Below are 16,783 nucleotides of genomic sequence, written 5' to 3' on the forward strand. Positions count from 1 at the left end.
ACTTGGTCCAAAATGGACTGGGTTGGTCCCAGGGCCTAGGCCTATCTGTGGGGAAGATTTGGGAAAGATGGGTGGAAGAGTTTTACACTAAAGCTGATAACAAACAAACAAACAAACAAACACACAAACAAACACACAAACAAACACACAAAGCAAAGTGATCACAATACCTTCTGGTAGAGATAATAAAGTTATGTTATGTTATGTTATGTTATGTTATGTTATGTTATGTTATGTTATGTTATGTTATGTTATGTTATGTTATGTTATGTTATGTCATGGTAGCACATGTTGTATTTCCATGTGTTTATCTCCAGGTACTCTCCACTTGGTATTGCCTGCCTCATCTGTGGAAAAATCATCTCCATTGCTGACCTGGAGGTGGTTGCACGGCAACTGGGCATGTACATGATCACTGTGATCGTGGGCCTCATTATCCACGGAGGCATCTTTCTCCCGCTGATATACTTTGTAATAGTCAAACAAAACCCGTTCACGTTCTTCATGGGCATATTCCAGGCTTGGGTCACTGCACTCGGAACCGCATCAAGGTAGGACATGTTTCACCTTTTCCTCTCTGGTGTGTCACATGTTTCAGTGAAAGCGGATTCTCCTTTGATGTGGGTCGATATGTGGTGAAGATGACTAGCTTCTGCCTTCGCCTCCTTATGGGATATCTTGTCTTTACTTTAATGTTTTATTAATTAGGTGTGATCCAGTCTTTCTCCTCCTGAGATGTTCTCAGTTCTTTCCTCCATCTATGGGAAACACTGATTAAATTATGAGACAAAACAAACCAAACAACCACTGAGAAACAGCTGCACTTTTTCTCCACTCAGACTCAGTCCAACTCAGTTTTTTTTTAAATTCTCTATTAACTCATGAAAGCGTTAGCTTACATTTGCCCATTTCATGTAACAAATTAACAATGACTGAATTAACTCTGTTCTGGGTGAATTTATTTTAGTATGAAGAGAAGAATAATGTAATTAAGTTTCAAAAGTGCTGCAACATCAAGTGTGACCCAGTCAAATTAGTTCTCAACAGACTATGTCATCTATAATTTCTAAAGTCCTTTATTTCTTCAAGTTTTTAGAAAAGTTTCCAGACTGAACTTCATTGTGAGCTGTGCGTGACTGTCATAATGAAGTCCAACTCCCTGTTTTTCTTTGCCACAGTGCTGGTACTTTGCCAGTCACGTTCCGGTGCTTAGAGGAGAACCTGGGCATTGACAAGAGAGTTACGCGTTTTGTCCTCCCCGTGGGCGCCACCATCAACATGGACGGCACGGCGCTTTACGAGGCCGTGGCTGCCATCTTCATCGCTCAGATGAATGGGATTGAGCTCGACTGGGGCCAGATTGTTACTGTCAGGTGAGAGCGGGACGGCAGAAAGCATCTGTGGAGTAAACTATTGGCAATAAATCCAGAAAATAGTGATTACTACGGTTTACTGGCACTTGTTAAATTTATACGAGCCTGAAACAAGAAATGTGTTTGTTTTTGTCAAACACTGCAGTTAAAGTAAAAGTAAATGCCACCACTGACTGATCACAACAGATATTAACCAAAGCAATGAAACAAAGACAACAGAATACAGAAAAACGATATAGTGTCATAAAGTGTTATCATATTTTCTATGTACTTTTTTTTTTTATTATTAAATCCTTAGGTACAAGGGGTTTTTTTGTTTTGTTTTGTGTTTTTTTTTTCAAAAAAAAATTAAATTTTGATATCAACGTTTCAAATATCTTTGTCTTGGAAGTGGTTAGAGCAGGGATGTCAAACTCATATTAGTTCAGTTCCACATACAGCCCAAAATGACCTGCAGTGGGCCGGATCATTAAAATAATGACATAAGAAGATAAATAATGTCAATTCCAAAATGTGTATGTCTAACTTCTGTGTTTCAGAGTGGAAAAAAGTTAAATTATTTTTATCAAAATGTTTAAATCTACAAACTATCCTTTAAAAAATGTGAAAAACATGAACAACCATGAACAAAATGAAATTTATTAAGAAAAAAAAAAAAGTGCAATTTAACAATTTATGCCATTATTTGGCCTCAGCTTTTCATTTTCACATGTTCGTTACAACTTACAGATGGATCTACAAATACACAAAATGTTTAATAACAGACAGAATATTAGTGCAATTACTCTTAATTCTCTTAAGACATTTCAGGTTGTTCATATTTGTTCAGATTTTTCACATTTTTTGTAAAAGGCTAGTCTGTAAATATACAATTTTTTGTGTAATTTTCCTTTTTTTTTTGCGATAAAAAAAAACAGAAAAATTTGTGGTTTTCATTATTTATAGTTTATTATGGACGTATTGTACTGGTCTGACCCACTTTAGACTGAATTGACCTATAATTATTTTAACATCCTTGATTGTGAATTTCTTCAGTGTAAGTTTTGTATTTCACTAACTCATCCCACGGGCCAGTTTGGACCCTCTGGTGGGCCAGTTTTGGCCCCCAGGCCACATGTTTGACACCCCTGGGTTAGAGATAAAGACATACTTTAAATGACAAAAATACTGGGGGTGATGATGGGTGTAAATTTACTGGTGTAATTTGCATATTGTGACATCACAGGACAGCAGCCATATTGGACTGTGTAACATTTAGTAAAATTGAACTTTGAATATTTACATGTAACTTTTCTTTGTGTTTTTGTTTTTTGTTTGTCTATTTATCCTTAAAATGAATTAACTTAAAAATAAGTAGAAAGAAAATGCAGTAAGTTTTAGTAGAAGAGTCGCCAATTCTGTACTTATCTATCAAAACTAAAACTAAATAAACTTTACTTACGAACTAAACCAGCTCTGGATCACACCTTTCAAACTGGATTTTCTTCATCTTTCTGTCTTTCTTTCTTTCTTCTTGACAGCTCTATCTGAAGCTATGGTCTGTTTCATTTGGTCATGTTGCTTATCGCTACGACTTTGGCGCTTCACCCATAAAGACCCAAACAGCCACCAAAAGCATCTACTGATCTAAACTGTTTAATACCTGTTGATCCATTAATTCTATCAATACATGTGAATAATCGGTGTAAAACACAGTTCGTCATCTGTTCATGGTCATCAGATATGACCCATTTGGACGTTCAGAGGCTCCGTAGTTACCATGGAAACACCATCATCTTCTCCAACATTGATTCTCCAGTCAAACCCATGGAGTTGGATCATTGACAGTGGATGGACACACTGGGTTTATGTTCAGTTCATGATATCTTTGCTGAAAAAGTAACTTTTTCACCAGTTTTCTCTGTTTTTGATATAATATCCTTCAATTTTAATCTGAGTATTTATGAACATCTACATGACCAGCAAATTAAATATAGGAAAAAACTTGACTTTTACTGCAAAATACAGAGGGTAATATTAGAATAAATGGTGATGAATCACTTAAGTAAAGTTAAATATAGGAGAAAACTATTTTGGAACTGCCACGTACGTAGCACTGGGTCTTTATGGGTTAAAGGGTTAAATACACACAGTGACCTAATTTACACAAATCATATGGGTTCTTCATTGTACATTTGTACACATTCATATTTTATTTTTTTGTGCTGGTGTCCTTGAGAAACTTATACAGAAAAAATTACTGAGCACTTTTTCTAGAGTCAAAAGTATTTTCCTCAAAAACAGTAAATTTGGCTCACTTTGAGTACATTTGGCTCTATATTGAGTTTAGAGAGCTCTACCCAAAGAGTAACTTTTACTCTTTTTAGAGAGGGACTAAATGTTATTGGAGTAGAGCAAAAGTTTCTTCAATTTGAGTAAATTTTACCCGGGTAAATTTCCAGTGTACATTGTGTCAGCATCAATTATATGGCACTTAAAACATACAGAGAAATACATCGCAAATACAAGTGAATAAACATGTGTTAAACAGGAGTCTCTTCAGATTTAAGAGTGAAATATTGTGTTGTTGAATTGCGGTTTAGTATGACTGCCACCCTGGCCAGTGTGGGAGCTGCCAGTATTCCCAGTGCAGGACTGGTGACCATGCTTCTGATCCTCACAGCCGTGGGACTCCCCACTCAGGACATCAGTCTGTTGGTCGCTGTCGACTGGCTGCTGTGAGTTCCATCCAACTAACCCCCACATTTACAGGTTTCTGTTATCGGTGTGAATGCTGTGAACCCTCTGGTATCCAGGTGTGCCTTTTAGGCACACTTTGCGCTTCCTGTTAAAAAACTTCATATTATTTTTCACAATTTAAATAAGGTTAGAATTCAAAAGTTGTTCATTTGTGCATGATCTTTAAAATTCTGTCCACCAACTAAAATGTGCACATTGTAAACAAAAGAAAATGACCAGACTAAGCATCTGTCTGCCAAGTGTGCATAAAACGCACTATTTCTAACATTTGATCTGTATGATTAGGACTGAGCTGGATTTACAAAAATAAAATCAAATTAGAGCAGAAAAATAAATCAATATATAATATTTAACAGTTTGATTTATAGGTGTGCATTTTACGCACACTCAAATAATATGTGATTCACTTTTTATATAGTATATTGAAAAAAATTAATTTTGTGTTTTTTGCATCCAAAAAAATGGTTTGTTTACATTACAAACACGGCATTTAAAGGGTTAAAAAACGTGACAATTATTGAGTATTTGGTATTTTTATTTACGGCTCAAGTTGATGAAATAGAAAAAAGTGTAAAAGAATTAAAAACAAACTGTATGAATTTTTTTTTGACATTATTCCACAAGTGTGCAAAAAAGGCACACTAGGTGCTTAGTAAGGGCCTTGGAGGATACCAGAGGGTTAATGAATATGTGTTTTCATTTGGGTAAAGTCTCTGTATTTGTTGTATCGTCACATTTCACCTTTGCTGTGCGCCTTTTTCTAATTATCACAGGCTTCACAATTTTCACTCTCTTACTTTTATTACATAACTTTACAATTTAATGTGAAGTGGGCTTGTGTAAAAAACAAACAAACACACATCTGACTGCGTACATAAAAACAACTTGAACTCTGATTTCTATGCCGAGGACAGTTTTTCCACAAAAAAACCCCAAAACAAAACCTAATACTCGTGTTTTTCTTTATACTTGATTCTTTAAAGCTGTTCTTCTACACCTCTTTAGCAGTAATATTTTGTACCTATAGTTTAGAAATGCTGTTAGCTAATATCAACAAATGGGGTGTCAAACATAAGGCTTGCACACCAAATGGTCTGATAAGGCCTACAGGATGAATGTCAGAAGTGCAAAAATTGCAATGGAAATACTAACAATCAATCAATCAGTCATTCAATCAATCAATCAATCAACTACAAAATTATTACAAAAAGTTGGGATCAGCAGTTCATTTACAAGATACATTTTGTAATAGGACCCCCCAAAAACAGTCCTCAGCTTACAAATGGGAGCCCTTAAACACGTGATAAAAGACACAATTTACACTATTATCTTTAATAAATTAAAAATGTTCTAAATAACTACACAAATATTTTAAAATATTTACCTATCTACTGAACAATGACTCACTTTCTTTTCCTGAGTCCTATTGTAGTCAACATATTCCAATATTCTCAGATAATTTAACAGTCAGACATGGAGCTTTATCCACATAAATAAAGAGTTTACATGATTTATGTATCAGCCATGAAGGGTTTAGGTCAAGGGGGTTGCACTTCAGGGGCCACATACAGCTCAGTGTGACATCAAGTAAAATAACAGCATAACAACCGATAAATAATGACAACTCCAAAATAACCTGATTTAAATATTTACTTTTACAAATCCTGTTACAATAAAATGTGACTAACCTAAACAAATATGAGAAACAAGAAAATTATGTGCAACTTTAACAATATTCTGCCTATTACGAATGTTTTCTGCATTTATAGAACGACTGTGATTTTCAAATCGTATTAATAAAGCTGCGAGTAATATTGGTGAAATTGCACTGATTTATTTTTTTAAAAGATATTTCAGGGTGCACATGGTTGTTCAAGTTATTCACATTTTCATAAAGTAATTTAACTTTCACGCTAAAATAAAGAGGAAAAAATAGGATTATTATTTATAGGTTATTGTGTCGATTATTTTACTGGTCCGGACCATGTGGACCACACACTGGGCTGAATGTGGACCCTGAACTGAAATGAGCTGGACATTATCTGTGGTCCAGTACACACATATCACACTGACCATAATAAGCACAGAGAAACAGGAACCATGGGCTGTTTGTGCTTGACGAGCCACTGTAGTCTGCGTGGCATTGTGGGTAGTTAACAAAACTGGAAGTAGCCAAACTGCATGGGTAGTCAGAGCTGACAGCAGCAGCCATGAGCCGTGGACAGACGTGGAGTGAAGAGGAGATGGAATGTCTGACTGATGTGTGGTCAACAGTCACGCAGGACCTCCATGTTTATTTTCATCAACACCCACCGTCTCTGATTAACCCCGCCCCCGACTTTTCTGTCCAATGCCAGCGCAGGTCATCACATGTGTGCTTCTGTTTACAAATTTTGGTCCACTAGCAAAAAGTACAATGAGAATGTGATCCAAGTCAAATAAGCAAACCTAAGGACTTTAAATATTTGTGTTTTGATCTTATTATTTATTTATTTATTTATTTTCTAAATTTCTGTCATGTTTTAACCTCCTCAGACCCGGCTATGGGTTTTCTATCCACATTTGTGGACAAGAGTTTCACAACTTTATACAAAAATCTAGAAAAGCACTCGGAGAGCGCAGACCTCCGCCAAGGCAGATCTGTCCGTCCGTGAAATTTTCATGAAAATCCGTCCATAACTTTTTGAGTTATCTTGCTAACTAACCAACAAACAAACAAACAAACCCTGGCAAAAACATAACCTCCTTGGCAGAGGTAAAAAAAAAAAAAGAAAAGAAAAGAAAACTGTCCACCACAATGGACATTCCATAAAAAATTTAAAAACTGCATCTGAAAAAACTGTTGCATCAGGATGTTTCCACTATAGGCACTGATTTCATAAAAAAAAACCAAAAAAGCTGGTACTTTGCTGCCATTTCCTGGGTCTGAGGAGGTTAATTCCATGAGCAAACTGACCAAATGTCCCACTTTTATTGAAATATTATTTTAATTTAAATAGTTGAATTCCTACGTTTAATCCCATATTAGTCAGTATTAGTATTAGTCAGTATTAGTTAGGATTCTTTTGTGTCACTAGATGTTCTTTGTTTCGCTGTTCAGTCATAAAATTCTTAGGACAGGTCACATCTTGGTCACATTCTAAACTGACAGATTTATGATCACAGGACTTAAATACACATGCCCACAGACGATGGTAAACAACAAGACATAAGAGGTAAACACGGTCATTATGGGGTTTTACATTGAGTTAAGAAATTACATCTACTTGACTTTAGAGTCACATGACACCGGTCCATTTCTGTGACCCCCCCACCTATAGCACCAGGGGGTCAGCCCAGAGTTTGAGGGTCAGTTTACAAGGATGATAAAAGTGATGTGCATGGCAATGTGCGGGGTCCATTTTCCCCACTTGGAGTGTGGATCCTCAGCTGAGTTATATTTTAATGATCAGATCCAGTCAACAATAAATGTATAAAAATGAGACCTAAAAGAATCTGGACTTATTCTTGGAGCTTCCAAAAAAGGACAGGTTAACATTTTTAACTATGAGGTTTTCATTTGGCTTTCCTGCCTGTATTCTTTCCGTCAAATAACGCAGAAAATCACGTGTTTCTTCCATAAAATCTCAACATATGTGCAGATATAATTACAGCATGTAGTTTTTATATGTGCTCCTACAGCTGTCGCATTTTTTCTGCTCTTCAGAACACATTTAGTATAAGTGAAGAAAGCATATGGTGCTAACCCATTACAAAATCTCAGCAAGCATCAAACAGATGTTTTAGTTTGTCTCATCACATAAGGAGCAGGTGGTCCATACCTGGTGTTTTGGAGGTGTAGAAAAGTCTTTATGTAAGGATGTAATCAAACCTGTGATGATAAATAGTTTTACATTTGCATGCGCCCACTCATTGACGACTCTATTGACCGAGCAAACATGACATCCATAAGGACACGATCTCTTTGAAAACCTACACACTCTGGGAATCATAGTCGCACTGAGACAAATGAACAATCTACGCTGGTTGTTCATATACTGTATGTATACATTAAAATTCATGTCAGCAATATTTGCATGGCTGTTTTTGTGCTTTAAACTGCTGCTTTTTCCGCCACAATAGGGATTTCTGATCTTTCCATGCACATGCTTTAGACTGGTGCCCGTGTCTTTTCTATTAGTTACAGCTGGGGATGGGTGTCGAACAACTGTTGGATCTGCTTTCGGTATTGAATCCATATTTATGTTAATTCATTCTAAGATGGCATTTTAAAATACATAACCATTTGTAAATGTTTACACACAAATTCCATTCACTAATGAGGTGTCAGGCTGGGAATTTAATGTTGCTAACTGCTTGTTTACATTCTGTGCTGTCCTTTCATGACTGGCAGGATAAAATATTCCAAAATGTGGGCTCACTTTACTAAATTTAATGAACATGCGGCTAAATACATTACAAAAAAAGTTGTGTAAACACTTACAAATGCAACGTTCTACTCTTAGGTAATGCTAAATGACTTCTTTAGCATAGTGGCTGATGCTAATGGAATTCAACAAGCTGAGCTGTCAAAGCTGACTGTGTAGTCAAGCCAAAGCAATACTTGTCATCTCAAATGTATGTATAAAAATTAAATCTGGAGATGTTTTAATGGTAACTACGTCTAACTAAAGACATGCTTGATAGCTTTAGCTAGAATAATTGCCATATACACTAAGTGTAAGTAGTTTTGCAGCACTGGTCCACCCCTCACTGCACCAAAAATACATTAATCATCATCAAAATATATCTTTCATGTTTTCCTCATGAATATTTTTGCAGCAAATTATGGAATGTACTATTGGCCAGAATAGTGGTTGTTCCTTAAAATGTAAAAAACAAACAAACTAACACACTTTCCAAATTGCAAGTAACACAAAATAAAGCGGCACGAATTGTTTTGGGTCACCCATACAGAACTAATAGAACCACAATGCACAACAGTTTAACGTGGTTAACTGTAAAATCTAGATCAAAATATTCTTAATTATCATTTATCTGTAATATTATAGCAACACAAAATCCAGAAATTATTCGCAGAAAACAGTAATTATTTGCTGATCAACATAATTATTGTACAAGACAAACCAGTGAACCACAGTGTGCTCTGCCTTTAGACAGAACAAACCAGTTACAGCGCACTGCTTTTTATGGTTTATGCCATGGTTGAATGGAATGGACGCCAGGGTTTGTGTTGTTGGAAAATAATAGAAAATGTTTTCAAAAGAAATTGAAACTTTTTTTGTTTACACAGCAGGTATGAAATGGAATGAGTATTGCTAATATTGAAAGATGTCTTATGATTTGTATCAGATAGATATACAGATAGATAGATAGATAGATAGATAGATAGATAGATAGATAGATAGATAGATAGATAGATAGAGAGATAGAGATCGATAGATAGATAGATAGATAGATAGATAGATAGATAGATAGATAGATAGATAGATAGTAGATAGATAGATAGATAGATAGATAGATAGATAGATAGATAGATTACTTTATTAATCCCCTAGGGCAGGGCTGTCAGACTCATTTCAGTTCAGTTCCACATTCAGTCTAATCTGATCTAAAGTGGGCCGGAACATAAAATAATATAAATAATAGGAGAACTTTAGAGTGAAAAAAGTAAAATTCTGTGATGAAAATGTTTACATCTACGAATTGTACTCAAATGTAACATGAACAAATATGAACAACCTGAAAATTCTTAAGAAAAATAAGTGCAATGTTAACAATATTATGCCTTAGTTTATTATTTATCCATATGCATCACAACTTAGAAATCACAGTGGATCTAAAAAATACACAAAACATTAAATAACAGACAGAATATTATTAAAATTCCACGTACTTCTCTTAAGAGATTTCAGGTTATTCACTTTTTTTTTTAATAAAAGACTACTACTTCTACTACTCTGTAAATGTAAACATTTGTGCAATTTTACTTTTTTTACACTAAAACAAAGAGAAAAATTTACAGTTTCTATTATTTATAGGTTATTATGGTAGTATTTTACAGGTTTTGATCATTTTTAGATTGAACTGACCTAAAATGCTTTTAACATCCTTGATTGTTAATATCTTCAGTGTGATTTTTGCATTTTACGAATTCATTCCAGGGGCCGGATTGGACCCTTTGGTGGGCTGGATTTGGCCCGCGGGCCTCATGTTTGACACCTGTGCCCTAGGAGATTAATAATAGGAGACAGCTATTGGTTGGTTAAGGAGTACAAATGTATAGTACTTATTTTGTTTATTTATTTTAATTGCACTGGGCTGTTGTATATGCCCTGTTTGTGTGTGTGTGGGCGTGAATGGTGTAAGAGTAATGTAAAATAATTAAAATCGTAATGTAATGTAGAGGAGACCCCAGGAAGAATAGCAACGGAATCATCAGTTGCTAATGGGGATCTTAATAAATGAAATGAAATGAAACCCACTTTTCCTTGTTCCTGTGTGATTTTACCAATTCGACTTTTTCACGTTGATGTTTTTCTCCTCGCAGGGACCGATTCCGCACCTCCGTCAACGTGGTCGGAGACTCGTACGGAGCGGGCATCGTATACCACCTCACCAAGGACGAGCTGGACTCCTTCGACGCTCAACAGTCCCGCATGGACGAGTACGAGATGGGAAAGACACAGTCGTACTTTGAAAATAACAGCAACCAGAATGTATATGCTCACCACCACCACAACTCAATCTTGATAGACGACTGCAAGGTACATTTCACATTAACAGATATAGAGACTTGTATGTAGACACTCCTCCCCAGCTGTGATGTGTTTCTGTCCTTTCTTTTTCCGTCTGTTTCTTTTGTATGTGACCTCCTGCCGTATACTGGCGTCCCTGTATCGATGTGAATAGAACACGTCAGATTTTTAATGACGGAATTGTCATGTGGGGAACATGCTATATAAATATTTGAATATTTATTTATTTATTTATTTGTTCATCTGTTAATCACACGAAAAAGCAGTTTTTGTGATACCATTTTTTATGATATCATTATTATTGTTAGTGTTACAATTCAAAAAGGGTTTTTCACTTAAAGATTCAAAGTACAAAATGCTTGTGTGCTTTTGTGAAGTTTGTAGTCTGTGTTGTGCTGGGGTTGGTCATCTGTTGAGTCTACAAATCTGTATTTCTATGCTAACGACCATGCAGGTTGACTAAAAGCCCATTTATGCTCATTTTAAGTACGTAAAACGCTGTCAAGTGTTATATTTCCGATGTGTCAGTCCAGTCAGTCCACCAGAGGGCGCTGCTCTTTTTTAACTAGTATGAACGTACTGGACGAATACTACGAAGAAGAGTAAAGTTTTTGAGAGAAGAAGAAGGAAGTCTATAATAACAACCATGGTGATAACAGAGGAGGTTTTACTAATACTGATATTGAACAGGGTAGTATAAATATGTTGGTAGTTTTTTCGCTAACTCACACAGTTGCGCTTTGAAACGTTCTGCCATTTCTGTAAAGGATTCTTTTGAAGTTTCAACACCGCCTCCATGGTTCTGGGTGGGACTGCTCTGTGTTCTCCATTTGGGTTCACATCCGCAAGCTTCCAGAGGACGGACAGAAATACAAACGCAATGAACAAGGAGGACGGACAGAAGGCTCCGTCCATATGCGTCTTTAACGTAGAGCATAAATGGGCCTTAAGTCTGTGATAACAACCTGTCATTTCTATGTGGAGGATTCAGGCCAAAATACCTAACTATCACCTACGTAGTTCACTACGGCAACAACTAAGCACCAAACAAAACACAGACGTCACATGAGCACACAAGCATGTTCCCATCTTCAACACTGAACCTGGTTTACTTTACAAAAATGATAAAATTATATTATTATTACAATTATATAATAGGGTGGGCCAAAATTTTTTTTTCAGATTCTCTGGATTTGAACCCTGCATTTGGTTCCATATCTGGCCAAATTACTTTGGTCCAAATTTTATGCAAATTAATTAATATTCATAGGTTGCACAGACAGGTGCAGATGTCTCTATATACTCTGACAGAACTATCCAAATGAATAAAGCAGATTAGAATAATTTGTAATTTTATTCTCAAAATCAAACTGTAACTGGCATAAAAATGTTCCTTAGAAAGTCCAACAACCACTGTTGGTTTATTGAAATGACCAAAAATGTTCCTGTGTTCTTTGACAACTTGTTGCCAGTACTGTTTGTGATCTGCATTTGTTGTTGGCTACAGTTGAAGTCTGGAATAAGCTCCGCCCCTCTGTCAGTGACATCACTGACAACTTTAGTGGAATGCACAGTTTTCTCCTCCTTCTGAAAGTCTTGTCTTGAAAGGCTTGTGTTTGACTACAGCTGCAGGCCACAAGTATTTATCTGTTAACAGTCAAAAATAAGCATTAGTACAAATCCCAGTAAATTCACCTGGTATATGACTTACTTCATCCATATATTTACTCCAGTTCCACAGATGTGGGCGCTCTTACTTCATCCGTATATTTCTAGCTGAATCCCTCAAACCTTGGTTTTGATAGTTCTGCTCTTCTCTTACAGGTCAGTTTGTCTTTGTTGAAAATGAACAATTAGTCCATTTCCAGGAAACTTCCAGCAACTTGTGCAACCTCTAAAACATCTGCTTTTTCTTCCAAATTTTTTCCTAAATCATCTTTTGAATGAGGATAAAGCGGGTTCAGAAAATGAATGAATGAATGAATCTTGTGAATGACAAAACCTAATGCAGGGTTCTATCTGAGGTGATCTGAAACTGTATTTTTCACCAGGATTATTGGACCACCTTATTATATAATTATTGTACTTTTTTATAAATAAATATATATAATTATTAGTTTATTAAAAAAAATCAAAGTAAACATCTCCACTGTCTTGTAAAAGATTATACTGTATTTTATTGTGGTGTGTCTTCACTTTATTTGAGACGCTGTTCATTTTGTTCTTCTGTCTTCTTAATTGGACATGTATTTGTGGCAGCCCTGACCAAATTACAATTTATGCCATCGGCTAAGAATTTGAAAGCCAGTGGTACACATAAAGACTGCTGTTTCACCATGTTTCTTCTCAGATCCTTTGTTATCCACATTGTAGCTAGCTCCCAAAACAAAGAACAACTCTGTTATTTTTAGACAGTTCCTCTTAGATTTTTTTGTTGATATCACATTGCCTGCATGATGAAATTTTTTGCAACTTTTGAAATTGTTTTGGATCATTTTAATAACTGATGAGGATTGTAATTCGGTTGGGCAGAGAATCCATAAAATACATGGCCAATAGTGAAAAAAAAAAAAACTTGTTTTCTTATCATTCTGTCATTGAAAATTCCCTGTATACACTGTGTACCACTGTATCAGTGTACGAGATGACATGTGTTTCCATGTTGGGGATTCAGTCGGTAAACTTCACCCCTTCGTTAATGGCCTGAATGTACAGAAGCATTGGCTTCTCTGCTCCCAACCACTCATGGTGTATAACTGACGGTGCCTTGGCCCCATAGTTAGATGTGCTTGATAACTGCTTGCAGGTCACCATGGGCAAAAATGGCAAGACAGCAGACTTCTCTCTTGTTGAAGAGGGACCATGGAAATGCGAGTAAAGCAGATCCAGACGCTGCTGCGCCTTACCCTGAGTTCCACCAGCTTTCACTTTCTGCTCATGAAACTACAAAAACACACAAAAACATGTAAAAGAAGAGAAAAAAAAGCAGAGTTGACCAGTGTTTCTTTGTTTTGTCTCATCTTTCCTCTGTTATTTCTGCACCAAAATCTTAGTTGACTCACCTGCTCATTACGCCAGTTGCACGGAATAGAAACCAACTGTACTGAACAGGTGCATTTCATCTGATTGACAACACTCAGGGCCTTACTTGGTGCTGCTGCAAGCTTCATGTCCCGTCAACATAGAGTTCTTCTACCTGTGCAACATCGTATTCCTTTTGTGTTCAGTTATTTTCTTTGTAGTTTAAAGGGCAGAGAGATGATGTGTGGATGAAGGGATCATAGAACGTAGTTGTAAATATTAAAGCACAATACCATCTCAACACCTGAACAGATATCAGACACAGACTGCTCAGTAGTTTGTCTCTATGCATTACTGAATCATCAGCTCTGGGTTTGTGTATTTGTAGACTGACGAACCTTGAAACATCCTCCTTTTCATGGAACTCGACTCGAAGCGTATAACTGCTTAGTGTTCGGCTCATAACAGAAGAGCTCTGGAGCTAAACATGCATTAGGCTTTATTTCAAAGATCATTTCTACTTGTTTCCGTGTTTAACGTACGGCTAAAACACAACCTAAGCTACATTAGTTTAACTTAACTACATTAACTGGTCATCTGGGGATGTTCAAAGGTTAACTGTAGAGCCTGTAAATAACCAGGCTTTAAAACATCTGAAACAGTGCACCTTGTGCCAGTCTAATGTAAATGCAGGCCGCTTAAAACACTGAATCACATTCGACTGTTTGACTTTAAGGATTAAACCTTGATGTCACACACATGGTCAAGCCTAAGAAGCAAAGATTAGGACTTAGGGCCATAAGAGGAGAGGTGGTATCCTCTAAATATGGCAACACAGAGTACAAGATGTTTTGGCGACTGAGCTGTAAAAGCAAAGCCAGAGCACGTGAAGGGTGCCCTGGCGCTTCTTTATTTACTTTTGTATCAATGTTGTTTATGAGTGAAACCCTGAGTCTTTGTAGAACTAAAGTATGCCTGTGGACTGAAATGCGTGTATACGTCTATGTGCGTTCATGTTCTCATGTGTGTCTCTGAGAGCAGGAGAAGACGATTAGGAGGAAAAGAAGCTGGAGGTTAGGGCGTCTCAAAAATCACTTTTCTCTTCAGATCACAGTGTTATTTAAACTAGTTAATCCCCAACATGATAACAGCCCCTAAAAAATTTCAGCAAAATCTGTCAACATTTGACCCCCCCCCCACTGCAAAGTATGAAGGGCCCATCAAAAATCGCCAAAAACGCTCATTTTAACCCAGAAAATCACATATAATCAGGTCTGAAGTGTCCACAGATTGTTTTTTCTGGTATTTTCCAGCGTTCCTGTAATATCAACTTCATAGGTTATTGTATCAGGTGATTTATAAGTGAAAATAAGGTGATTTTAAGATAAAATAACTCACTTATAGGCTAAGAACTTGAAATAGAAAGAAGTTCAGAACAGTAAATCTAGTTGAACACAATGTCTGTCTTCTAAACCCCCTGAGTTCAAGACAAATAGAGCTGAACACTTCAATAATAAGGTAAATAATAAGGCTAAATACAAGATTTAAGGCTGCATAAAATCACAGACTTTAATGATGACAGGGTTCTGATAACCTGGACATACTTTTATACAAGTGCATTTCACACTTTATTCACATATTATTGGCTCTACAGTTTCTCTTCCATTTCATTCTTTTAAACTCGGGTAGTTAGATTCTGTGGGACCATGTTCCCTCTGTGGGCTCCATCCATGGCTGCTTTGGGTTCTGTTGGTACTTCTTTATCAAACAGACTTAGTACCATAAGAGACTCAGTCAGGTACCACATGTGATGTGGGATGGATGTCTGTACTTCAGGTGCTTTAGAATCCATTAAGCATGAGAATGCATTTAAAAACTGCATTTTTTGGCGTTTTTTGACATTTTTTTGATGGACCCTTTATACTTTTTGGTGGTGGTAGTGGGGTCAAACGTTGACGGATTTTGCTGAAATTTTTGGGGGGGGCTATTGTCATGTTGGAGATTAACTGGTTTAAATAACACTATGATCTGAAGAGAAAAGTGATTTTTGAGACGCCCTGCTGGAGGTTCAACAGACCAGCAGATAAGGGGGACGTCTCTCCAGCTCTCAGCAGGCCAGTGCTTTGTTCCGTATTTTGTTCCAAACTGTTTATTATTCTTTTGCTTTATGACAACCTTGCCTTGAAGATGTCAACTGCAGAGTGCTGTCAGTATGATGACTCACACATTGCTGGTTCAGAATGAAGTCTACTCCTTTCAGTATATTGTTGAGACTCATATATGAGCAAATGTGCATCCAGCCTCCACCTTCACTGCACTCCAAAGTGAGGACAGCTGGGCCTTCCTCACTTGGTCTCACTTAGATTAATTTATTTTTTCCACAATAGATTTAATTATAAATATCAGTAGCTTGTAATTGCGTGTAGGGTTAATTGGCTATGGTCGCATCTGATTAGCAAGTGCACAATACGTTCTGCCTCCAGCGCTCGCATAAATTCTGAAGCTGTAAAAACAAGGTCATTGAATGTTGGCTGGATCTGTATGTGATTTTCAGTTTAACTCTGCATAGCTCAAAACTAGGTTGTATATATAAATATATATAAATATATCTTTTTTAAATATAAGCGACTGCTTATATATTCACATTTAAAGTGCCTCCTTGCACTTTGTGTATATATATTTACTTTAGATAAAATATATCAATCAAATGTATAGGATCTGACATTTTTTTGTCATTTTTCAGAATTGTTTTGCTATGCTAAAAGGTTCTAAAAATCTATCTTTACAACAGTGGGGGTGTTTATATGGATTTGAGTATCCCAGTTGTGATTGGCTTTTCCTGTCTAGTCCAAGGGCTGGGGCTGTAATATGAAATATGAAATATTAAACATT

At 36.5% G+C, this 16,783-nt stretch overlaps 1 protein-coding gene across 1 annotated transcript in view; it reads left to right on the forward strand.

The window, feature by feature from the left end:
* The window catches only part of LOC115417161 (excitatory amino acid transporter 2), a 32,966-nt gene extending 16,466 nt beyond the window's left edge, over positions 1–16,500 (forward strand). The window contains 6 exon segments of the mRNA XM_075353462.1: positions 318–551; positions 1,179–1,373; positions 3,956–4,090; positions 10,663–10,879; positions 13,677–14,964; positions 15,958–16,500. Coding sequence (XP_075209577.1) covers positions 318–551; positions 1,179–1,373; positions 3,956–4,090; positions 10,663–10,879; positions 13,677–13,748 — 853 coding nt within the window. The 3' untranslated portion in view covers positions 13,749–14,964; positions 15,958–16,500.
* Positions 16,501–16,783: the final 283 nt, after the last annotated feature.

Source organism: Sphaeramia orbicularis, chromosome 3 (genome assembly GCF_902148855.1).
Source record: "Sphaeramia orbicularis chromosome 3, fSphaOr1.1, whole genome shotgun sequence".
Classification (NCBI taxonomy): Eukaryota; Metazoa; Chordata; class Actinopteri; order Kurtiformes; family Apogonidae; genus Sphaeramia; species Sphaeramia orbicularis.